This window comes from Dipodomys spectabilis, unplaced genomic scaffold (assembly GCF_019054845.1).
Source record: "Dipodomys spectabilis isolate Male_0828 unplaced genomic scaffold, ASM1905484v1 ptg000003l, whole genome shotgun sequence".
Taxonomy (NCBI): domain Eukaryota; kingdom Metazoa; phylum Chordata; class Mammalia; order Rodentia; family Heteromyidae; genus Dipodomys; species Dipodomys spectabilis.
In genome coordinates, this window is record NW_024870680.1 from 4,145,148 (window position 1) to 4,171,133 (window position 25,986).

Consider the following 25,986-nt stretch of genomic DNA (forward strand, 5'->3'; position numbering starts at 1 on the left):
CTTGCTAAATTGCAAAGTATTCTCCTCTACTCTTCTGCAGTTTTAGTTACCTTCTGAACTGTGCTCTGAAAATATTAAGTGGAAAATTTCTGAAATAATTTATGTTTTAAATTGTGCACTGTTCTGAGTTGCTTTGTATAATCTCATGCTGTCTTGCTCTGTCCTGGAGCATGAACCATGTTTTCGAATAGAGTATCTATTACTGCACTTTTACTCACATGTTTTGGTTTTTTATTGTGTAGTGTTTAATATTAGTACATTCACTGAGCATTTTGAAATTATCTCCTCACACATAAGGGTGAATTAACTACTGTGAATTTTGGATAACAGCTATCTAGTGACATACATAATTTGCAAATACTTTGTCTCCTCCTGTAGCTTATCTTTTTCATTGATGATATTTTGTGAAGAAAAAAACTTTATAATACTGAAAAAATTGATTTATTCTTCTATTTTTTACTTTGGTTACATGTATGAAATAATTTTTATGTATGTTATGAAGAGTAATTGATCTTTCATTCTCTTTCTGTCTTTTGTACTTAAGATTCCAAAATTTTAGTGCAGAAGGTAAATTTATTTTTTTGCTGCATCCTCAATATAGTCATGTTAGCACGTGAGCTTATCACAGGAATGATATATGATCAGTACTTCAGTGCCTGATAATATCTGATCTGCAGATTTTTTTTCCCTAGTAATTAGGCTGATACCAGGTGAAACTTTATTACTGAAGGACAGGGATAGCCTCTTAGTTTTGACACCCGTTTGGGAGGTTGAGCAGCTGCAGAAATACTCTGACAAATGCCTTCCCTGAACTCACCTGAGATCTCAACAGTTGATCTTTTTTTTTTTGGGGGGGGGGGGTCCAGTCATGGGGCCTGAACTCTGGGCCTGGGTGCTGTCCCTCAGCTCTTCAGCTCAAGGCTAGCGCTCTACCACTTGAGCCACAGCGCCACTTCTGGCTTTTTTTTTTTCATTTTGCTTATGTGGTGCTGAGGAATTGAACCCAGGGCCTCAGGCATGCAAGGCAAGCGCTCTACCACTGAGCCATCTTCCCAGCCCCTCAACAGTTGATCTTTTGAAAGTCTAAATTATTCAATTGAAACAAACAAACAAAAATAGTTACAGAAGTAAGTTTTTTTTTTTTTTGTCTCTCTTGGGTCTTGAACTCTGGGCCTGGGCGCTGTCCCTCAGCGCAAGGCTAGTACTCTACCACTTGAGCCACAGCACCACTTCTGGTTTTCTGGTGGTTAATTGGAGATAAGAGTCTCAAGGACTTTCCTGCCCAGGCGGGCTTTGAACTGTGATCCTCAGATCTCAGCCTTCTGAGTAGCTGGCGCCCTGCTCAGAAGTAATTTAATCATCCAAGAAAAGTTAAAACTGAACTCAAATGTTTTATGTTACCTTTCCAAATTAATCAGTTGATTAAACTATTTTCCACTTGTGCTTATGTTAATACTTAACTGTAATGTGTTTTCAGTAATCCAGATCGTGAAGGTATTTGTAGATTTCAAGTATAAAAATAGGAACTCTCCTTCCCTACTCAACCCTGATTTGAAAGGGCCAGTCTTCAGATTGAGAATAGTTGATGAATTTCTATATCAAATACAGAAAGCTTTGAGCCACAACTCCATTTATTTTGCGTTAGTTATTTTTCAGAGAGGATATTGTACTTTTGTCCACACTGGCTTCCTACATATGATTTCAGCATAGCTGGGATTATAGATACATATTACTATGCCTGACTTTTGTTGAATAGGGTTACTATTTGTCTAGGCTAGCCTCAAACCATGATCCCAGTCTTTACCTCCCAATTTGCTGGGATTGTAGGAATGATTCACTGTGCTCAACCTTGGAACAACCTTTTTTAATTGTATGAGAATAGCCCTTGATTAAGCAAAATTGGAGTCAAAGAGATTTAATAGCAAATTTACTTACTTTTGTTTTTTAAATAGGGCTGATGGAGTTATGAGAACAATGAACACAGAAAAACTCTTAAAAACTGTACCAATTATCCAGAATCAAATGGATGCACTTCTTGATTTTAATGTAAGTTGCTTATGCATTTGTAAATGAATGTTGTATTTCATTGCCTAGAGTGATGTTATCAGACTATAAAGCTTAATGCCTTTTTTGTGTAACTGAGCTAAGTATTACCATTTTTAAATCATTGAAAGAATAATTAAGATGTGACAGGTAAAAATTATATGAAATTCAAATTTCAGTGTTCACAATTGTTATAGGAGTACAGAAACAGTGATTTGCTTACTGTCCACGGTTGTTTTTGTGTTTGAGTAGTAGAGTTGAATAGTAGCAGTAGAGGTCACAGTCTACAGTGCTTCAAATGTCCTTTACAAACAAAGAAAAGCTTCACACTCCTTTTCTGCTAGGCATAGGATTGAGTCAAAGTAGCTTTCAGATTCCTTTTCTACAACACAAATCAGTAGATTCAGAAGTTCCTACTGTATTTTTTTCACTTAATAAACTGTTGTATCTATGTAAAATTATTCATTTTAATGTCTATATTATACCTCATTGTTTATAATGATTTACTACCAGTTCCTTCTATTGATACTAAGTTGTTTTCTTAAAGTAAGATTTTTTTAAAACTCAGTACTAAATACTATGTCAAAGAGATAAGTCTGTAACCTTGTGTAGTATTATTGCTTTGTCTGAAAAGAATTTGATGTTTCAAAGGACATAAACGTGTAAGTTTGTAGTAAATATTGCTGACATGCACTTGAAAATGTTGCCACTGTCAACAGGTCAATGAGCTTGTTTTCCTTCTTGGTCTTTTTTTTTTTTTTTCCTCTGTGTGTATGCCAGTACTGGGTCTTGAACTAAGGCCTTGGGGCTTCTTGCTTTCTGCTGGTTGTTAGGAAAATGGAGGAGAATGGAAAAGGAATAAGCTGGACTCAATCAACAGGCGAGAACTGTTTATTGAGGAACAGCGAGGGGCACAGACATTTCCGTGGGTTTGGAGGTTGTGCCCATGAGTTGGGACAGGAGCTGGGTTTTTAGAGGAGGTCCACATAAGGAGGCAGAGGTTAATGAAAAAGCCACTAGGTCAAAGAAGGTTGGGGGGGCCTTTCAGTTCTGCCCACAATGGGATGTTTACAGCTGGGTTTAGGTGGATTACCCTGCCTGCACTTCAAACACATTCACACATACTGGGATTTTGCCTGTCTTCTATGTGGGCCTGGAACAATAAGATGGGGGTCAGTCCTTCACTGGTGAGCTACTATTTGAGCCACACATTCAGTCTGGCATTTTACTGGTTAATTAGAGATTGTCATTGACTTCTGGCTCCAGGTCTCAGCTAGGATTGCAGGCATGTGCCACCAGCACCCAGCTTTTTTGTTTGTTTTTTTGTATTTGGAGAGAACTTGCTGTGAAGCCCAAGCTGGCCTGAACCTTGCTGTGTAGTCCTGTTTGGCCTTGAACTGGCCATCCTCATGCCTCAGCAAATGCTCTGATTTTATGCGTATGGCAGCTTGCCAGGCTGTCTTCAGTGAGTAATATCTATCTTTCAGATAGATATTATTTAACAAAGAATATTGTAGTAATAGAATTTGATTATTACATTTTATCTGATATGTAAAGTTAAACCTCTTTGTATGTTTTTAGCTATCTGTTGTTTTGGGGTTTTTTTTTGGTGTTCTTTCTTGTAAATTACCTTTCTTGCTAGGATTCTTCCTGTGGGAATGTAATCAGATGGTAATCTACAGATAATTATTTTTTGTCCAGCTTGTTGTCCTTTATCAACTCTGCCTATGTTAAACCTTCCTCCTTGGGCACATATGTGTACATAGCTATAGGACACATGGGCATACTCACATGTGAACAGCTACAGAGATAAGATCACAGAAAATTAAAATAATTTTTATGTACTAAATATTATGTGAAGTAGACTTAGAATAATTTTGCTTTACCCATTCTTTTTTCGTGTGCGTGCGTGCGTGCGTGCGTGCGTGCGTGCGTGCGTGCGTGCGTGCGTGCGTGCGTGCGTGTGTGTCCTGAGGCTTGAACTCAGGGCATGGGTGCTGTCCCTGAGCTGCTTTGCTCACGGCTACTTCTTTATGTTTTGAGCCAAAGCTCCACTTCTGGCTTTTTGGTAGTTTATTGGAGTCTCCTGGACTTTCCTGACAGGGCTAGCTTCAAAGCAGTCCTGTGTAGGTGGGATTATAGGCATGAGTCACTGGGCACAGCTTCTTTTTTTTTTTTTTTTTTTTGGTGGGTCATGGGGCTTGAACTCTGGGCCTGGGCGCTGTCCCTCAGCTCTTCAGCTCAAGGCGAGCGCTCTACCACTTGAGCTACAGCGCCACTTCCGGTTTTCTGGTGGTTTATTGGAGATAGGAGTCTCACCGTCTCTCCTGCCCGGGCTGGCTTTGAACCGCAATCCTCAGATCTCAGCCTCCTGAGTAGCTAGGATTACAGGCGTGAGCCACCAGCGCCCAGCTTCTTTGTTTTTTTAAATGGGACTGGTGATTGGAACCAGGTCCTCATGCATTCTAGGCAAGTAGTCTATCGCTAGCCCTCAAATATATTTGATGGATAAATGAGTGCTGTTATTTGCTTAACATAATTATTATAATTATAAAATTATAAGAATTATAAAAATATTATCCATAAGTATGTGTCAGCTATTATACCGAGACTTTTCATTGTCATTTAATTCTCCCAGTGACCTTATGAAATAACTTAGTTTATATAGTACTAGGGAAAAGTATACTTAAAAAATATATGTCTTGGGTCTGGGAAGGTGACTCAGTGGTAGAGCGCTTGCCTTGCAGGCGTGAGGCCCTGAGTTCGATTCCTCAGCACCACATAAACAAAAAAGAAGAAAACTGGAAGTGGTGCTGTGGCTCAAGTGGTAGAGTGCTAGCCTTGAGCTGAAGAGCTGAGGGACAGTGCCCAAGCCCAGAGTTCAGGCCCCACGACCGGACCCCCCTCCCCCACAAAAAATGTCTTCTGCTTAACTGAGCTCAGTGCCTTAGTGATTGTAGTGGGTCATGTAATGATTTTAAAAAAAGTTTAGTAAACCTTTAATGAGTTAATATGAACTTGTATCTAGAAAGGAGCTACATTTTGGATTGGGGATATAGAGTTTGCTATATTGTATAAAAAAGAAGAGGTTAAAGAAGTTGACATCATTTTGCTCTTGGAAACACTATTGTGATCAATTTATAATTAAAAGTTGAGCTAAATTCTAGATTTTTCAAACATTACTTTCCTCATAATTCTGAACTAAACTCAATATTTAAAAATCGGGTTATTGTTTGCTTGTTGTTTTCATATGAGTAAGTGAACACTTTTGGTAAGATTTTTGCAATATTTGCTTGTTAACTGATTGCAAGAAATAAAACTTGTAAATTAGAAAATTTAGATATAATTTGTATTAAAGAAAATACATTTGAAAAATATGCCTATATGTTTAAATAGGAAGGAAGGAAATCTTTCTGTCAGTGTCATTTGAAACATAAGATTAGCTAATTTGTTTTCTTTCATTTTCTTCTAGGTTAATAGCAATGAACTTACAAATGGGGTAATAAATGCTGCCTTCATGCTTCTATTCAAAGATGCCATTAGACTATTTGCAGCATACAATGAAGGAATTATTAATTTGTTGGGTAAATTCTGCTGTAACCTAATTATATTTTTTCTCTTACCTGTGTCTCTTAGCTGTGGATAAGTAATATTGACTAAGTTGTTATTTAAAGCTGCCAAAAGTCATTGATATATGTTCATTTATTATAATAATTTATATGGAAAAATTTTTATACCTGATTATATATACAAGTAATTAAATTCTCATTTTTATAACTTGGATGCCTGCCAGATGACATTTATACTTTGGAATATAATTAATTTTCTATCTATGTTACTGATTTTTAGAACTAATAAACTCAAAATTAAGTTGGCGTAAGGCAGTAAATTTTACAAAGACTTAGTGGGGCAAAAACCCTAAAATATTTTTCTCGTAGGGAAAATGTCTTATTTCCTCAATGTGTTCCACAGTAAACTTTGTACAACTATTTTTTTTCCTAAATTTATTTATTTATTTATTTTAGGGAATTGGTTTATTGGGGATTTAACCGACAGAGAGCTTCTTGAATACTGAGAATGTGCTACTGAATTGTACACTCATGCTTAAATTTACCTTTTTTTTTGCCAGTCCTGGGGCTTGAACTCAGGAGCCTGGGCACTGTCCCTGAGCTTCTTTTTTTTTTTTTTTTTTTTTGGCTCAGTGCTAGCACTCTACCACTTGAGCCACAGTGACACTTGAGGCTTTCTCTGTTTATATGGTACTGAGAAATTGAACCCAGGGCTTATGCATGCTAGGCAAACACTCCACCACTAAGCCACATTCCCAGCCCCCTGAAATTTACTTTTAAGCCCAATCATTTTTAACCTATTAAACTTTTTTTTTTTGTCGGTTGTGGGTCTTGAGCTCTGGGCCTGGGCGCCGTCCCTTAGTTCTTTGCTCTACCACTTGAGCCACAGGGCCACTTCTGGTTTTCTGGTGTTTTAAGTGGACAAGAGTCTCAAAGACTTTACTGTCGGGGCTGCCTTTGAACTGCAATCCTCAGATCTCAGCCACCTGAGTAGTTAGGATTATAGGCGTGAGCTACCAGTGCCTGGCTAAACATTAATTTTTATGGGTGACTTTTACTTTGAGGCTTTTAGGAATTTGTGGTGGTGTAGATTCAGTATATTTGGGATGAAGTTAATTTCACATAAAAATACTCAATTTAATGGGACCTGCATGGAGTAGAAAAGTAACTACAAAGGGTGCTGGCATATCAGGTATCAGATGTGAAGTATTTTTATTCCAGTATACCTCTTTTCTCCACTTTACCCACTTAGAAATTATTCATTTAAATTGATTTTTTAAATAACACTATGTCAAATTTATTTAGAAATGCTTTATTTCATGAGGATTGGGAAATTGGGTTCAGTGAAAAATGAGAGGTTGTGTTTCCTGTAAAGTTGTGAAAAGCATAGTCTTCCACCCTATGATTGTTATAAACTAAACAGTTTGCTGCTGTTGACATATTAAATTTAAATGAGTGCTCCAAGTAACATTTGAACAGGGTTGTCATTGACAGGCTAATGTATTTAGTGAATATTACTACAAAGTAGATGTTGTGTTGTTTATTGCCAATACTAGAGTTTCGACTCAGTACAGAGCCATACCTCTAGCATGCTTTAATAGGATTAAAGTATGTATTAAATGGGTTTTGGGGGGAAGAGCTGTTTTTTTAACTTACATTTTATTGTTATCGTTCCACACATTTTACAATGTATTCCAATCAATATCATCCCCTCTTACCAGTCTCCCTACCCTCTTTCCCCTAGTACGAGGTGTGTTCATGCAAACATATGTATATATTTAAGGAAATTGTGAAGGAATATTGTGGAGCAAATTTGTAAATGAATAAAGTCAAACAATTATTTTTAATACCTCAATTCTAATTTGCTTCAAATATCTAAATTTAATGCAAATGTTTTGTATGTCTTTTGAGAGAACTATTGCAGTATTTTTGTAACCATTAATATTATTGCTTGTTTGTGCCATTTTGTTGTGACTAAAAGTATTTTAATGTTTTTTGCAGAAAAATATTTTGATATGAAAAAGAACCAGTGCAAAGAAGGTCTAGATATCTATAAAAAATTCTTGACTAGGATGACAAGAATCTCAGAGTTCCTCAAAGTTGCAGAGGTAAGTTGTCTGTAAGGTTCTATGTCTCTTAACTTGCTTTTATTTTTGTCCCTGTGTATAGATTGTAAAGAAATGATTATCCAACTGAATATTCCGTATAGTAAAGGACATGTCCAATTATGCTAATATGCTATATTGGATTCTGTAATATGGTAAGAATGTTAAAATACTGAATAAATTATATATTGTTTACTACAGAATATTGAAAAATAGTTTTCTTACTCTACAAAATAAGACAGATGTTATATTGTTATATTTGGAATTGGCCATTCATTTTAGAAGGCTTATTTTAGTGTAATGATGGTAGTAAGTATTCAATGTCAGTGCACGTTCTTTTTTTTCAAGGAGACCTGCAGCTGAGTCACATGCTTCAAAATGTTTTTGTTTTTCTACAGAAGTAAATTTTGTATACTAATAATTGATTTAAAAACAACAAAACAAAATCATGAATAAGTTGCTAGTTGCTCATATCTGTAATTCTAGCTTCTCAGGAGGCTGAGATTTGAGGATCTCTGTTTGAAACCAGCTGGTGCAGGAAAGTCTGAAACTCTTACCTCCAGTTAGTCACCGCAAAGCTGGAAGTGGAGTTGTGGCTTAAGTGGTAGACACTAGCCTTGGGCAAAAAAGTTCAGGGACAGCACCTTGAGTTTAAACCAGAGGACTAGCACAAAGAGAGAGAGAGGAGAAAGAGAAGAAAAGGGGAGAGATAGAGACAGAATTTTGTAATTTTGTAAAATGACCTTAAAAATAATTTTCTGAAATTGTCATAGAAGGCAGTGTGGTAATGATTGCAGTAATTATCTCCTTAACAAAGAGCTCCTTTTTTTTTTAAGGTTTTCTGTTTATTTTTTTTTAATACTGTATCCCTCACTGTAAGAAATGTGTCCCTAGGATATTTTGATCAGTTTTGTCAAAGTCATTACTCTTTAGCAAGTTAGTGATTTTAGGCTTTATTTCTGTAGTGATATTTTGTTCTGTATCAGATTCAAAAGGGTAAACAGGATGATAAGACATTGGGGAAAAAATATCCTTGTTAATAAGGTATTCTATGATGCCCACTGAAAATTTGTTTTGGATTTAAAGATTTTTTTTTTTAAGGAAAAAAATAGTGATTACTTTTCCATTTCTTTAGGATCAGTCACATACTAAAACTATAAGGTACGATTTATGCTTTGATTCCAGTAAAATTTTTGAATAAATTTTAACTTATTAAGCCAGGTGCAGTGGCTCATACTTATTATTCCAGTACTCAGGATGCTGAAGCGGAATTGTGATTTCAGCAAGGCCAGCCTTGTCTTCATAGCTAGACTCACTCTATGTCAAAAAAATGTCTATTGACATTAGGCTTTGGCCTCCTATGTTCTTTGTATTTGGTAGTTACAGTTACTAACATAAATTTTATCTCTTTATCTCTGAACTATTGGTTTGACTGAATAGGATATTTGACCTAAGAAATGTAAATTTCTCAATCTAAAACAATTCTGTCATGATACTGTCTTTGGGCTTGCAATGTGTTAGGAGACCTTACTTTTTGGAGTAAAGGCAAGAGTAGCTTCTTGGACTATATTTAAAGGGAATAGATCTTAGGCACTAATTAACTATTAATATCTTAGGATGAGTTAAATTTTTGTATTTTCTATTGTATATTTCTATTATATATTTCTATTTGTATATTCTATTCTGAGAACCAGAGAGATTGAGAAAAATAAAAGGGTGATTATAAGATGAAGAATAGCTACCATTGAGAATATAGTTTGGGGTGTTAAAGGAATTAATTACCTTTTTGGTTTTTGCTGGAAATTGGTTAATGCTTGAACATCATGAAAAGTGTATTGGGATTTTTTTTTTATTGGATGCAGTGATATCCTGATTAGCTATCATTTGACATTTCTTTTTTTAAAAAAAAATTCAAGCTGGTTGCTGGTGGCTCATGCTAGCTACTTAGGAGGCTGAGATCCAAGGATCGAGGTTCGAAGCCAGCCCAGGCAGAAAAGTGAGGCTCTTATCTCCAATAAACCACTCAGAAGTAGCTGGACATGGCACTGTGGCTTAAGTGGTTGAACGCTAGCCCTGAGAACAGAGACTCAGGAACAGCACCCAGGCCTGGCCAAAACAAAAAACTAGCCTACACAAATGAACATAGATGGCTTTAAAAGAAAAGCAATGTTTATGGAAAAGCCTATTTCACAGAGAAAGACAAAAAAAACAAAGATGTCCTCAGGGTTGTTTCTTCTTTTTATACCCCAAGGAACTTGTTCATGGTTAGCATTTTCTCATTCTTGCCAGTATTATTAACATTTGACACCTGAAAAAATGATTTTTTCAGGTGTCAAATGATTGTGTCATGTGTCAAATGAAGAAATGAATTTTTCAGGTTATGGCAAGGTAGCTGATGTAGGTATTTAGAAGATATGAAAGTATAGCTTTGCATAGACATTGAATTTCCAACTCTAGTTTCTAAACTGTTATTCTATTACAGCTATCTAATAATACCTTTTGGGATCTAATATTTTCTGATTTTAAAAAACTATTTACAATATTATTTTCCATGTTTTTATTTACAAAAAAATCTTTATTCAATATTTCTTCTTACAGCAAGTTGGAATTGACAGAGGTGATATACCAGATCTTTCACAGGTAAGTATACCATTAAAATATCAATTCATCTTTTGTATATTGAAGTTGAGTAACTGTCACCACTAGTGTGAAGGTCCATATAATGTTTTGGCAGATTTTCACATTTTCATATATTGCTAAAATTTTTTGTACCATTATGATTGCATAAAATATTCAACTTTTCTTTTTTTGTTTTTTGTTCTTTGTCAATATGGGGCTTGAACACTGGTCTGGGTGCTGTCCCTCAACTCTTCAGCTCAAGGCTAGCACTCTACCACTTGAGCCACATCTCCACTTCCAAATATTCAACTTTTCGTGACCCTACTCACTACTGTATCATTTCTTTCTCCTCTCCCATTGTCATAACCAAACAACAACAACAAAAAGCAAACAAACAATAGAAGAACAAGTCTGGGAGCTGAATGATATATAAAATTTTCACTTTACTAGCTATAGAGAATTGTTTTAGGCAGGATTTATTTAAACCTTTCCCTTTGGCTATTTGACTGAGATGGGACTCATAAATAGGAATAAACCTGAAAATGTAGAGTTAAGAGAACAAGCTTCAGGGTAGTACTAAGTTTGGGGCTCTTGCTTCAGTCAGCTGGCCCTGTGATGTGCTTCACTTTGGTCATCTGTAAAATAAGGGTAGCACAATAGCTACTTAATATGGTATTTTGATGATTAAATGAGGCAATAAAATATATAGCATTCAGCATTCAATTAAAATAGCTCTTTATCACCATCTTCAAAACATTGTTTGGAAAGACTTTCTTGCAAAGCTTGTGTCAGCTTTTTCCTTAATAGGCAGTCTCTTTTTTTTTTTTTTTGTCGTGGGGCTTGAACTCTGGGCTTGGGTACTGTCCTTGTGCTTTTCAGCTCAAGGCAAGTGCTCTACCGCTTGAGCCAGCCACAGCACCACTTCTGGTTTTCTAGCGGGGGGGGGGGGGGGGGGGGGGGGAGTGGGGGAGTTTATTGGACTTTCCTGCCCGGGCTGGCTAATAGGCAGTCTCTTTTATCTTGTTTTGAACTTTCTAGGTTATTTTTTTGTGTGTGTGTGTCACTTGGGAGACTTGAACTCTGAGCACTGTACCTGAGCTTTTTTGCTCATGGCTAATGCAGTGTCACTTGAGCCATAACTCCATTTCCAACCTTTTGGAAGATTAGAGATTAGAGTCTGACAGAGATTAGATTAGAGATAAGAGTCTCACAGACTTTCTTTCCTGGGCTGGCTTTGAGCCATGAACCTCAGATCTTAGTTTGCTTAGGAAGCTAGGATTATAAGTGTGAGCCACCAGCACCTAACCCAGATTTTTTTGTTTTTCTTGTGTTTTTGGTTTTTTTTAATAGCACTTTTTGGTTAATGCTTTCCTTTTGTATTAATCGTAAGTGTTCTGGTTTATCCCTCTGATATCAAAGCTACTCTTAAAACTATACAAATGATCTAGTTATGGGTTATATGTAAGTGAAGTACTTATGTGTAGTTCTACTTAAGATAAGTTGATTTGCTTAAGATTGAGCATATGAATGAAATTGTTAAAATCATAATAGGGAAAGTAGGTGTTACGTTTTATGTTTTTAGATTTTGTAATCTAAGACTATGTCTCACATCTTAAGGGATATTTGAGAGGTGGGCAGATGAATGTCAGAAATCCATTCAAAGGCAATCTGGATAAACTTAACAGACGCCCTGTCTGTAAAGCAAATTTAAAAAATTAAAAGCAAATTAAAAAAAGCAAAAGGACTGGAGATATGGCTCAAGTGGTAGAGCCACTCAAGCGTGCAGAACTTCAGTGCTGCAGAACCATGGAAAGAAGAAGCTGAATACTAGTGACTCAGTGCCTGTAATCCTGACTAAGGAAACTGAGATCTGACTATTGCAGGTCAAACCTTTGCTGGAATGAAAGCCATGAGACTCTTTTCTCCAGTTGACCACCAAAATCCTGAAGTGGAGCTTTGGCTCAAATGATAGCTCACTGTCCTTGTGCACAAAAGCTAAAGGACAACAAGGTTCAGACTGTGAGCACACACACATGTACACAAAAGCATATTTGGGGTAACTAAATGTCACCGATGCATTTACATCATTTAAAAAAGAACAGAAGTTCTTCACACTGGAAAGTTTTCATTTTTAACGCAAGTAATTCTTTATATTAAAGGGACATTTGACCTGTAGCCCATAAGTTTTAAACTAGTCTTCAGTTGAAAAAAATAGCCAAAAAAATTACATAATTTTTTTGACTTATTTTGGCCAGTGGCCTAATTATCATGAAATTTTCAATATTTATGTATAATTTCAGGCCCCCAGCAGTCTTCTTGATGCTTTGGAACAACATTTAGCTTCCTTGGAAGGAAAGAAAATCAAAGATTCTACAGCTGCAAGCAGGTACATATATGTAGGGTAATGACAGTATGAATTTTGTAAGGGAGCATTAAGAATCCAACTCAAGTGACAAGTTGGTTAGCTTTTCTCTACCTTGATTTAAGATGAGTTTAATTATAGTGTTAGTCTTATGGATGAAATGCGTTAATACATATAAATTATTAGAATAATTCCTGAGTGATAATCGTAATGAATCAGAATTCTGTCTATAATGTTCAACTTTCCCATAAAGAGATAATACATTGGTTTATGTGGTACTTGATCATCACAGTCTTCATAGTAGCCCTATAAAATATGTTATAATAATGTTAGAACTCAGTTTCTACCATCAAATTTCAGTCTTTTTCTAGTGACAGTTTGTGAGGTTGACTTTTGATATGTTCTTTTATTTATTTTTTATTTTCTGCCATTCCTGGGCTTGAACTCAGGGCCTGGGCACTGTCCTGACCTTCTTTTGCTCAAGGCTAGTACTCTACCACTTGAGCCACAGTGCCACTTGTGTTTTTTTTCTGTTTATGTGGTACTGAGGAATGGAACCCAGGGCTTTATGCATATGAGGCAAGCACTTTATCACTAAACCACATTCCCAGCCCATGATATGTTCTATTTTAATTACAGTCTATTGATCTAATGTTGCAGTTAATCTAGCAATAGCACAAAATCATCTCCTGTTGATCTTTCATTTATTTTTTTTTGTCAGTCGTGTAGACTGAACTCTGGGCCTGGGTGCTGTCCCTCAGCTCTTCAGCTCAAGGCTAGTGGTCTACCGCTTGAACTACAGCACCACTTCTGGCTTTTTCTGCTTATGTGGTGCTGAGGACTCGAACCCAGGGCCTCATGCATGAAAGGCAAGCACTCTACTACTGAGCCACATTCCCAGCCCCATCTTTTTTCTTTTTTTTTCTTTAATAATAAAAATTTAAACCCTGTAGGTATTTGTGATACATACCTACAGTCCCAGTACTCTAGGAAGCTGAGGCAGGAGGATTTCACATTTGAGGCCAACCTGGGTTACATAGTGAGACTCTATCATAAAGAAACAAAAAATGTAACAATTTCCAAACAAGAAAACCTTTGACTAATTTTAGTACTTATTTTTAATTTCATACTGGAACTTAAGTTTCTTAGTACTATAATAACCAAAATGTTATGGCTCAGTTGATTGAGAAAATAATGAACAATTATTGTTCCATAGATTGGAACAAATATTTATCATAAAAATCTGTTTGCCTCAAATATTTATCATAAAAATCTGTTGGGCTTCTTAAATTTCTAACACACACAACAGACACACAAACACATATTAACTCTTGATCTTCCAGATTGTATTTTTAGTTTTTGCCAGTTTATGTACTAACAGTAGAAATTGATGATGTTTAGTTTATGGTATAAAGAAAAATTAATAAAGGTCAGCATAGTTCTTGTTACAATTCTTTAGCATGTTTATATTCATCCTAGAATTTAATGATGAAGTTTATGGTCTGGTATGGATAAAAACCTGGTATTATGGAAAGGAGGAGGCTAGTAAGAGAGGGTGTATTTGCATGTATAATATTGAAAAAAAAATAATACTTTCACCAAAGAGAAACTTTTACAGTAAGGAGTCATGTGGACTTATGACTGGAAGACTTTAGGTTATTTGAGAAAAAAAAAATTCAATCCAGTCTCTATTTTTAAAAAATTTTCTATTGTGAAAATACTGTACAGAGGGTTACAATTACATGAGCAAGGTAATGAGTACATTTATTTATTTATTTTTTTGGGTCCGGTCGTGGGGCCTGAACTCTGGGCCTGCGCGCTGTCCCTCAGCTCTTCAGCTCAAGGCTAGCGCTCTACCACTTGAGCCACAGCGCCACTTCCATCTTTTTTCTTTTTGCTTATGTGGTGCTGAGGAATCAAACCCAGGGCCTCATGCATGCAAGGCAAGCACTCTACCACTGAGCCACCTTCCCAGCCCACGAGTACATTTCTGATTCAGCATTGTTGCCGCCGCCTCTGTTGTTCCCCTACCATCCCTTCCCTCCCACCACCTCCTCACCTACCCTCTCTCCATGCCACTCTTGTGAGCCTGCAGTGAATATGTATGTCAATCAACAGTGTTATAATTGCTATAATCATCTAGGTCATTGATGAGAATATTTCATATGTACTAGTTTGAGTCAGAAGTTAAGTTTGCAGTTACACCCTATTGGTGGCAGAGTTGACAGATCACTTTGTGAGTTGGATATAAAGTTATTGACACAAAGCCAAATTACCTTTGTCTAATTATCCTAGAGCCACAACACTTTCCAATGCAGTTTCCTCCTTGGCAAGCACTGGCCTATCTCTGACCAAAGTGGATGAAAGGGAAAAGCAAGCAGCATTAGAAGAAGAACAGGCTCGTTTAAAAGCTTTAAAGGTAAGTGCATTTACTTCACATCAAGTAAGGTGATCATAAAATAAATGAGACCTCTGCACAGACTTCAGTTTTTCATATGTAATTACTAAATACACTGATAACTCAGTATGGATTTTCATCTTGACATAGTAGCTAGTGAAAAGAGTAAGAGAATGCCTTTTAGCTACTGAAAAAAATTAGAAAGTGCTTTTTTTCAGAGGCCTTACACATAGAACTAGTTTCTAGATTCCTTATATTTCCCTTTCTTAACAGGAACAGCGCCTAAAAGAACTTGCAAAGAAACCTCATACCTCTTTAACAACTGCAGCCTCTCCTGTGTCCACCTCAACAGGGGGGTTAATGACTGCACCAGCCATCGACATATTTTCTACCCCTAGTTCTTCTAACAGGTATGGAGAGAGATTAAAGTTACTTTTACATAACTCTTATTTTTTCTGTTGGTTGTGGGGCTTGAACTCAGGGCCTGGGTGTTGTCCCTGAACCTCTTTGTGCTCAAGGCTAGTGCTCTACCACTTGAGCCACAGTGCCACTTCCAGATTTTGAGTGGTTAATTGGAGATAAGGGTGTCACAGGGAGTTTTTGCCTGGGCTGACTTTGAACTACGAATCTTAGATCTCACTTCCTGAGTAGCTAGGATTACAAGCGTGAACCATTGATGCCTGGCATTTTTGGGTAACTTTTAAATAAACGTCTTAATAGAAGTTTTGCAGCTCTTTTTTGGGTCTGGTTGTGGGGCCTGAACTCTGGGTCTGGGCACTGTCCCTCAGCTCTTCAGCTCAAGGCTAAGCGCTCTACCACTTGAGCCACAGTGCCACTTTCCGGCTTTTTTCTTTTTGTTTATGTGGTGCTGAGGAATCGAACCCAGGGCCTCATGCTTGCAAGGCAAGTGCTCTACCACTGAGCCACCTTCCCAGCCCGAGTTTTGCAGATCTTTTAAGGGTTATTCATAAATTCTTACAGTAGAGGTGGTAGTAAATGATATAATTGGTATAATGTTTTAATATAAAGTGAAAGTTTATTTTGCATATGAGAAAGGTATGATGGCCAAATTACTAATTTATATTTTATGGAATTAGTTTACAGAAACAAGTATTTTCCTGGGAAGTCACTAAGTCTTTCTAGAAAATAATTTGTTACTTGAATCCTATATGAGCTGACTATGCTGTGTTAGAATTATTTTTCCAGGAATTTGCTGTTAATATGCAGCTGTTACCTTGCTGAAACTGTTCCTTCTTTTGAAATTGAAATTATTGAAATTTTTATTTTTACTTGTCTTCTTAATTTTTTTATGCTATGTGAGAGGTATGTAATGTAGCAAAATTCATTAAACATATTTCCAAAAATTTTTTTAGCACATCAAAGCTGCCAAATGACCTGCTTGATTTGCAACAGCCAACTTTCCATCCATCTGTACATTCTATGTCAACTGCTTCTCAGGTAGCAAGTACATGGGGAGGTAAGCATTAATAAATTCTGTTTTAGATGTTGTATACGTGTCTTTCCATTACGTCTCCACATTTTCATTTATTATAAATGCAGTTTTAGAATTTGTGTTTAAATTATAAGGGTTAAGGAAGGTAAAATTAAATATAAAAGGAAGGACCATTCTTGTAATGTGAATTTTAATTCCATTATTAGAAAATATATAGTAATCGTATTTGGTATAGAAAATTTCTACCTACAGGGGATAAAGGCTCCCATTTGTGTAAGTATGGGTAAGGTTCTAGAAAAACTCAGTATTATATCAGGCAGTGAAGTATGGTGTGGCAGCCTTGATTATAAGGTGATCACGTAAGGATTGTGACCTAGGACTATGGTCTTTGAAGCAAAATGCTGGTCCAGGTCAGTTTTTATAGTGTGTACATACAGTTTTTAAATCATTTACTTTAGCTTTTTTTAGATTAAAAAATAGATATTTTATATAACAGTTGCTAAAACATCACTTGGAAGGGAAAATAAAATTTGAGAAAGAATACTAAATAGAGAATGGCAAGATACCTTAAAATTTGGCTCAGATGTAATATCTGAATTGGTAGTCCTATCTCTAAAAGGAAAGATAAATTATTCTAGTTTTAAAACATACAAACTAGTACTTTTTTTATTTAATGGTGTGAATTAAGAATGATTTTTGGACTTTTTGTGTGTGCTGGTCCTGGGGCTTGAACTCAGGGTGTAGGTGCTGTCCATGAACTTCTTTTGCTCAAGGCTAGCTCTCCCTGCTTCTAGCTTTTTTAGTAGTTGATTGGAAATAAGAGTCTCATGGACTTTCCTGCGTGGGCTGGCTTCAAACCTTGATACTCAGATCTCAGCCTTCTCAGTAGCTAAGATTACAAGTATGAGCCACTGACACCCAGCTAGATTTTGGATTTTTTAAAAAAATATCCATTTCTTTAATGCCTACTGGAATATAAACTCTGTGAAGTCAAAGCATTCTTTTTTTTCCTTTTCTCTTTTTTTGCTTTAGAACTAAGGATTTTTTTAATTATTAGGGAAGTAATATATAATATCAATGAAGTTCAGAGAGGTGTTGGATAAATGCATTCACATTTCTGAAATGGGATACTGATCAGGATTATTAGTTAGAAAAAGACCTGAGCTTTACAGTAAATAGTTTGTCAGGTTTACAAATGAGTATACCAGGTTCAAGTGTTCTTAAATGATCTGCTCAAAGCTGTATCCCCAGTGACTGAGCACTTTTGAGATAGAAGGTTCATATAACATTTACTTTGTTTTTTTAAAATTTACTTTCTTTAGTATGCATTCTCTATAGTATATATAACATTTCAAAGAAATAGAACTACAGGGCTGGGAAGGTGGCTCAGTGGTAGAGTGCCTTGCATGCATGAGGTCCTCAGTTGGATTCCTCAGCACCACATAAACAGAAAAAACCGGAAGTGGTGCTCAAGTTGGTAGAGTGCTAGCCTTGAGCTGAAGAGCTGAGGGACAGCACCCAGGCCCAGAGTTCAGGCCCTATGACTGACCCCCCCCCCCCCCAAAAAAAAAATAATAAAAGAAATAGAACTACAGAATTCTTAATTGGGCTTATCATGTTTAGTTAATTCTTTTAATAATGAGAAGCTAATCTGCTTGAAGTGGTTGAACTGCTATGAAAGCAAGTAGAACCATTACTGTTGGAAAATAATTTTAAGTAATTTCATTCTGTATTATTTGTGTTCTGTGTTCTTAGGACAGATTATTCCCTAACAGTATGCATGTAGATACAATGTTATAATATATTTATGTCTTATTTTTCTGTTGGATTATTTTGCTATTTTCATAAAATTCCCACTCATTCTAACATCTAGCTTTGCTATATATAAGTAGTGAGACCATTAAAAGTACAAATCAAGTGCAGTCACGTGCAGTAAGAGCAGGGGTCATAGAAATTGAGCTATTTTTTTTTTTTAAGTTGGTAAAGGGCCCTTCAATTGCAGCAAAATTAAAACCTTTTCATATTGAGAGATGTTTGGCTTCTGAGTTGGTGATAATTTCAGGGTTATGTCTGAGTGATTAGAAAGCTGAACATTATTTTAAGAGTTACAGTGCATGTATTTTTTTGAGGGGGGGCGTAATTGGATTGGATTTATACTCAGGCCCATGTACTTACTAGGCAACACTGAGCTCAACTTTTAATACTTCATTATCCAGTCACTATTTATATGCATTTTATTTTTAAAATTCAGACTTAAGTATAAGATAGGAAAAATTTTCATCATGGCAGTAAATTAGTTTTGTTAAAACTGTTTTTTTGTGTTTATTTTTCAGTGCTAGGATTCAAGTCCAGAGCCTTCCATATGCTAAGTCAATTGCTGTACAGCTGAACTGCTTCTTCAGCCTATAGCTTTTGAAAGTAACTTTACCTCTAGACACTTTAAATGTATTTTTTTTTTTTTACATATATTTGGACTTTTTTGTGCTGGTTTTGTGACTTGAACTCAAAGACTGGGCACTGTCACTGAACTTTTTTTGCTAAAGGCTAGTGCTTGAGCCACAGCTCCACTTCATGTTTTGGTGGTTCATTGGACATAAAAGGCTCATGGACTTGCCTGCCCCAATTGGCTTTGAACTGTGATCTTCAGATCTCAGTCTCCTGATTATAGGCATGGGTCTCTGGCATCTTGTTTTAGTCTCTTATTATTTCTTTTCCTTTTGTTAGCTAGATATGGATGCTAATAAGAGACCTAGTATTTAATTTGGTTTTTAAATTAACATCAAAGAATGACTGGTATTCCTAGTGAAAGATTAGTGATAAGGTATTCGTGTGTTTACATAAAAGGTATTTAAGATTCTAAAAAATGTGGGAGAGTAAGAGAAAGAGAAGAGGGAAAGGAAAGGAGACACAAGAGGAAACACATAAGCTCTTCTGTTCCTCTCATTTCATTATTTTTGAACCTCTGGTTTCTTTAGGAAATTGTCTGGAGTCTGAGCCCTTGATGTTAAATATTGATTTGTGAGAAGACGTAGGTTTTTATTACCTTGAAAACTTAGTTACACCTATCTGAAAAATAAATACTATTATTAGTACAGACCCAATATTATTTGAAGCAAGATTTCAAAATTTAAATGTAAGACCATTTGAAATTTAAATTTGCTTTACCCTTAGCTGGGATGAAATACAACCTGAAAAAATTTAGTTTTCTGTGTTTAAATAATGTCATTTGTTTAAATATGAAGACTTATAAGACTGGTGTTATTTTAGTACTTGTAATTATTTTTGGACTTTTTTATAACTCTAGAATGAGAAAATTAAATATGCAGAATGAAATAAAATCTTACATTAACAATAAAAATCATGGACAAATTGTTTTTTACAAGTTTAAGAAAATTATCAGTCTAGTAAATTCTAGTGGAATGTTTAGAACATCACCTTATTTTGATGAGTTGGTGTTATTATGATATAATATCTGTTAATAGATTAACATATTAATCAGCTGTCTTGTGATTTATCATGGTTTAGAAGTTGTTTTTCTTTATTATCATATCGATATAAAGAAAGTACATTTTCCACATGAGTTTGTGTATTCTTCACAAGGCTGTGTCATTTAATGGGATGTGATTGAAATTAGTTTCACTTGGATAAAAATGTCAGCAGTATAGCAGATGAGTAGCAATCATTCTTGAATGTCTTTTTCCCAGAGCCTAGGGATCTACTAAAAAATGTCTTTTTTTCTTACTCTTTCTCTCATGGCTTTTTTCCCCCCTTTTATTTCTTGTTCTGTTTGTTTTGGTTTTTTGTCATAGATGGCTAGAGTAGGTTTTTTTTGGTTATAAGATGAAGTATAATATAATTTTAAGGTTCTTTCTACTGTCAAGTTCTAAGAATATTTTGACCCATTAGTGAACTCTAACCTTAATGCAGTTTCTTTCATACACATAGAGTTGGAGTAGATAACATGATATCTTTTTCCAGTTCAAAAAAAATTCCAATTTTTTTTTTTTTTGCCAATCCTGGGGCTTGACTCTGGGCCTGGGTATTGTCTCTGAGCTTCTTTTGCTCAAGGCTAGCACTCTACTACTTGAGCCACATCACCACAGTTCTAGCCTTTTCTGTATACGTGGTACTGAGGAATCAAACCCAGGGCTTCATACATGGGAGGCAAGCACTCTACCACTAAGCCACATTCCCAGCTCTGTTTTCTATAGTTTCTTTCTTTCTTTTTTTTTTTTTTCTGGGTCCGGTTGTGGGGCCTGGGAGCTGTCCCTCAGCCCTTCAGCTCAAGGCTAGCGCTCTACCACTTGAGCCCCAGCACCACTTCCGGCTTTTTTTCTTTTTGCTTATGTGGTGCTGTGGAATCGAACCCAGGGCTTCATGCATGCAAGGCAAGCCCTCTACCACTGAGCCATCTTCCCAGCCCTTCTATAGTTTATTTCTGAGTCACTGTTTTCTGATTCTTTTTTTTTCTCATTCCATTTGGTAAGAATGCATAAGAGGAAAAAGTTTTTTGGGTTTGAGTATTATAATCAGGATATTACGATCATTTTATAGGACTTTATTTTCAAGTGTGATGTTCCATAGGAATGCTTAATAATTCCTAGAAAAATACTCATGATACGAAAGTTAGAGTTTTACTAAAAGAATTATTGTGAAACCAGCCACCTGTGGTTCATTTCTGTAATGCTATCTAGGTGGCTAATACCTGGAGCATCAGGGTTCAAAGCCAGCCTGGGGAAGGAAGTCCCTAAAACTCCATCTTCATTTAACTAGCGAAATGGTAGGCTAGAGGTATATCGATCAAGTGGTAGAGCTCTAGCCACAATCAAGCACAAGCCCATTGAGTTTGAGGCTAGTTAAATCTCTAGTCCCAGGAAAACAACAACAGCAAAGCTATACTTAAACCCCTGGTTTATTATTTTCTTTATACTTCCCATTTTCAAACAGTGTTTGGGATTAGAGAGCCCTTGCTTTGAGTTTATCGACTTTATGTGAACCTTGCCTATTACATAGCAAATGAGCTAGTCCTTTAGGTCATTGCTACTCTTATTGTTCAGTTATACAGTCTTAAAAGTACAACAGTGTACCTAATACTAATGGTACTGTAGTATACTTCGTTAAAGATAGAACTAGACAAGAGACTGCTGATTGGAAGTATAAAGGTATCTCTTGAACTTTTCTTTTTGGGGTTTGGTTTCGGGGGGGGGGGGGGGATTTTTTTGTTTTTTTTGAGACAAAAATCTCAAAAACTCACTATAGCTGGGTGCCAGTGGCTCACACCTATAATCCTAGCTATTCAAGAGGCTGAGATGTAAAGATCGAGGTTCTAAACCAGCCCAGTCAGGAAAGTCCATAAGACTCATCTCCAATAAAGTACTAAAAAAAATTGGAAGTGGCGCTATGGCTTGCCTTGATCAAAAGAAGCTCAGGGACAGTGCCCAGGCCCAGAGTTAAAAACCCAAGGGCAGGCAGAAAAACAAAAACACAAAAATTAAGAACTACCTCAACTATGTGAACTAAGCTGACCTCAGACTTCCCTTGCTGCCTCTACCTTCTGAGTGCTGGAATTACAGGTTTGTGCCATGATGGCTGGCTATCTTCTTTTGATTGTGTTACAAAGAAAAGAAAATATGATGCTGTGTTTTTGCTACTCTTATTTTTATTTCTTCCTGTATTCTGCTAACTCTGAATCTCAAGAAATGGCTTTTAGTATTACTTTATCTTGACTGACATGTGGGGTCAGTGTGTATCTGGTTCTAAGGTAACTTTAGATGTAGGCATTGATGAAAAGCATATGGTAATTTTATAATAGGGAATTAATTTTTGTTATTCTTCAGAAGAATCACTCAGAGACTTAATCTTAACCTTTCGGTCATTTCAGTGTACTAAAGAATAGTCTTTCATCTCTCTTCTTAAATGTCTTAAGTTCCCTTTGCCTATCCTTAAATCTTTCCTTCATCTTTATTTTGTATTTACTGCCTTTGAACCTAAGTAGGGGGTAGCTACACACAGTCTCTTCTAATTTGAGATTACCCCTCTTCTTTGCCAGTTTACTTGTAGTGAACATTTGTCAAGTGTTTTTCCCCCCCTCCACCCTTTATTTGAGTAAACACAGCTGTGTCATCAGTCATTACACTCCCATCTAGGTCAGGGAGGATGGGCATAAGGTGAGTGATCTTTTATAAAAACATCTTGGTTATTTTTCTCTTTTTTAACTAACTGTTAGCTTTCTAATGTTGGAGAGAAAAATCTCTCCTTAACATGCTATTGTTGTTAATGAACCCAATGGTTCCCCTACCCCAACGATTAAATGTATTAGATGTATTTGCACTTATAATAAACAATAATATAACTACTACTTTTCACTTTACATCTTTTGACTAATTACCATACTAATTTATTTACTTCTTTCTTCATTCTGCTGTAATTCACTCGGACCGCACAGATCCTTTCTCTGCTACTATAGATGCTGTTGATGATGCCATTCCAAGCTTAAATCCTTTCCTCACAAAAAGTAGTGGTGATGTTCACCTTCCCATTTCTTCAGATGTATCCACTTTTACTACTAGGACACCTACTCATGAAATGTTTGTTGGTAAAGTACCATTTAACATTTTTTTCCAATTACTATTTATACTGCCTAAGTATTTCTTACATACCCATTAATTACTTTTAAAGTAGTTCGTTAATTAATTTGTATTTGAGCATCAAACTTAGAAATAAATTGGAAAGATTAGTCATGTAGTGAGATTTTTAAATTGATAACTAATATTCCTTATTTAAAACAGATTTAAGACAGAAAATTTCCTTTAATGTTCAACTTTTTAGTGTTTTATTAGTATCTAATGTGGTACTCCTCTGTTATTTAGTGTTTATTAGTTTACAAAGTTGGTTAAAAAGTGACATTCTTAAGCCTGGTACTGGTGGCTCAGCCTATAATCCTAGCCACTCAGGAAGCTGTGTATCTTGGTTTGAAGCCAGTCAGGGCAGGAAAGTTCATGAGACTCTAATCTCAGAATATCAAAATAAATAGAAATGGAAGTGGAGCTGTGGCTCAAAAACTCAAGGACAGTACCCAGGCCCTGAGTTCAACCCCTAGGACCCATTCATGTGTGCATGGATGCATGTGTGCACACACACAAAGTAACATACTTTTAAACTTAGATGTTTACAGGTGCTTATATTATTTTCCACTGTGTTTGGGCAAAACATTGGTTGTCATTCTTAGTAGTGAATCTTAATCTGTTTTTATTTTTTTAACTTTATATTGTCTAATATTCTTTAAGTACTCTCATTCTTAAGGGTTTCACTTTATTGTGCTAATTAGGAAGTATGCGTCCTATTTTAATTAGTGAAGTTGAAAAGCAGTTTAGCGTAACTAACCTACCACTGGAATATAAAAGGCAAAATTGTACATCAGCACTGTACAATTCTAGTATATTAGTATATACTTAAGCAAAGCAATATGTTCTTAGTCTATGCTAATAGCATAACCGCTTCCCCTTTTTGAGACGTCACTCTGTAGCCTAGGTTGACCTAGAACTCAAGACCAGGAATGCTAAGTCTTCACCTCTCATTCAGCTCTTACCTCCTTAAAAAGTGTAAAACCAAGGGAAGAGGTGGCACTACTAAAAAAGAAACGTAGTGTGCAGGGAGGAGTTGGGGAGGTGGGGAGCGAAGGGGTGATAGGGAAAAACAAAGGAGGGATTAACAGTGCTCCATAGGAAATGGACTCATTGCCATACTCATGTAACTGTAATCCCTCTGTACAGTATCTTTACAATAAAAAAATATATATTTCAGGTTGGAGCCATGGTGGTGGCAAATTCAAGCCCCGTCAACCCCATTGTGTTCTTTGATGTTAGCATTGGTGGTCAAGAGGTTGGATGTGTAAGATTGAGCTATTTGCAGATGTTGTGCCTAAGACAGCTGAGAACTTAAGGCAGTTCTGCACTGGAGAATTCAGAAAAGATGGAGTTCCAATAGGATACCGAGGGAGCACTTTCCACAGGATTATAAAGGATTTCATGATTCAGTGTGGAGATTTTGTTAATGGATATGGTACAGGAGTTGCCAGTATTTACCGGGGGCCATTTGCAGATGAAAAATTCTAAACTTAGACACTCTGCTCCAGGCCCACTTTCTCTGGCAAGTAGTGGTCCTAGTACAAATGGCTGTCAGTTCTTTATCACCTGCTCTAAGCGTGATTGGCTGGATGGGAAGCATGTGGTATTTGGCAAAATCATTGATGGACTTCTAGTGATGAGAAAGATTAAGAGTGTTCCCACAGGCCTCAACAAGTTGCCTGTGGTAATCTCACAGTGTGGGGAGATGCAGTCTTGATGAAGACTGATTCAGGTCGTCCCTTGCCCTGGATGATGTTTTGGCTCTTGGTCTTTGCTTCCCCACCTGCTACCACTTCATTTGATAAAGAGACCGTGGAAGTGCACAAACTAGAACCAGTATTATCTGTGTAAATTTTCTATTGTAAATAAAGGATTTTTTAATGTGTGAAAAATACATATATTAAAAAAAGAAATGTACTTACATATCTGCAACTGACTTATATCACTGCAGTCCCTCTATGTCACCTTTTACAATTAAAAATCTTTTTTTTTTTTTTCAATGTAGAACTACTTGCTGGGTGCTGGTGGCTCATGCCTGTATTCCTAGCTATTCAGGAGGCTGAGATCTTGAGGATTGCAGTTCAAAGCCAGCCAGGCAGGAAAGTCTGTGAAACTCTTATCTCCAATAAAGCACCAGAAAACAGGAAGTGGCTCTGTGGCTCAAGTGGTGGAGTGCTAGCTTTGAGCTGAAGGACAGCACCCAGGTCCAGAGTTCAAGTACCATGACTAAAAAAATAAAATGAAATAAAATAAAAATGTAGAACTGCTTTCATTTTGTTCAGAAAAACAGCTTGAGGTACTGCAAATTTAAGGGTTTTTTGGTTTGTTTTTCTTTGTTCTTTTGGTGCTGGTCCTAGGGCTTAAACTCAGGGCCTAGGCACTATCTCAGAGGGTTTTTTTTGCTCAAGGGTAGCACTTTGCCACTTGAGCCACAGCTCTGCTTTCAGCGTTTTTGATAGTTTGTTGGAAATAAGAGTCTCATTGCTTTTCCTGCTTGGACTGGCTTCAAATTGAGATCCTCAGATTTCATCCTCTAGAGTAGCTAGGATTACAGATAAGAGTCACTGGCACCCCATGAACTTAAGTTTTGGTTAAAACAACAAGCAGAATGTTCTTTGTATATCCTAAACAGATCATGTAGCTACATCTAGTCTTCTTAGGTAAATTTGAAAGAAAGGAAGAAAGGAAAGGAACTAGAAAACAAGTGTATTGAAGACATTAATTAGAGAAAGTCCCAAGTCAGACATTCTAGTATATCCAAAGTCCAATTGTTGATTTAAATGATTCCTTCTTGTGATTGTAATACAGATT

At 36.3% G+C, this 25,986-nt stretch overlaps 1 protein-coding gene and 1 pseudogene across 11 annotated transcripts in view; both read left to right on the plus strand.

The window, feature by feature from the left end:
• Nucleotides 1–25,986, plus strand: part of Picalm (phosphatidylinositol binding clathrin assembly protein) — a 99,068-nt gene that overhangs the window by 40,874 nt on the left and 32,208 nt on the right. For 4 of the 11 annotated variants that reach the window (XM_042689807.1, XM_042689829.1, XM_042689812.1 and 1 more), the window contains exons 5-13: nt 1,953–2,046; nt 5,516–5,627; nt 7,614–7,720; nt 10,316–10,357; nt 12,637–12,722; nt 14,994–15,117; nt 15,370–15,506; nt 16,470–16,573; nt 22,995–23,144. In XM_042689807.1, coding sequence (XP_042545741.1) covers nt 1,953–2,046; nt 5,516–5,627; nt 7,614–7,720; nt 10,316–10,357; nt 12,637–12,722; nt 14,994–15,117; nt 15,370–15,506; nt 16,470–16,573; nt 22,995–23,144 — 956 coding nt within the window. The remainder of the gene's footprint in view (nt 1–1,952; nt 2,047–5,515; nt 5,628–7,613; nt 7,721–10,315; nt 10,358–12,636; nt 12,723–14,993; nt 15,118–15,369; nt 15,507–16,469; nt 16,574–22,994; nt 23,145–25,986) is intronic. The other 7 variants (XM_042689861.1, XM_042689862.1, XM_042689876.1 and 4 more) reach the window with 2 other exon arrangements.
• Nucleotides 24,362–25,106, plus strand: LOC122116222 (annotated as a pseudogene).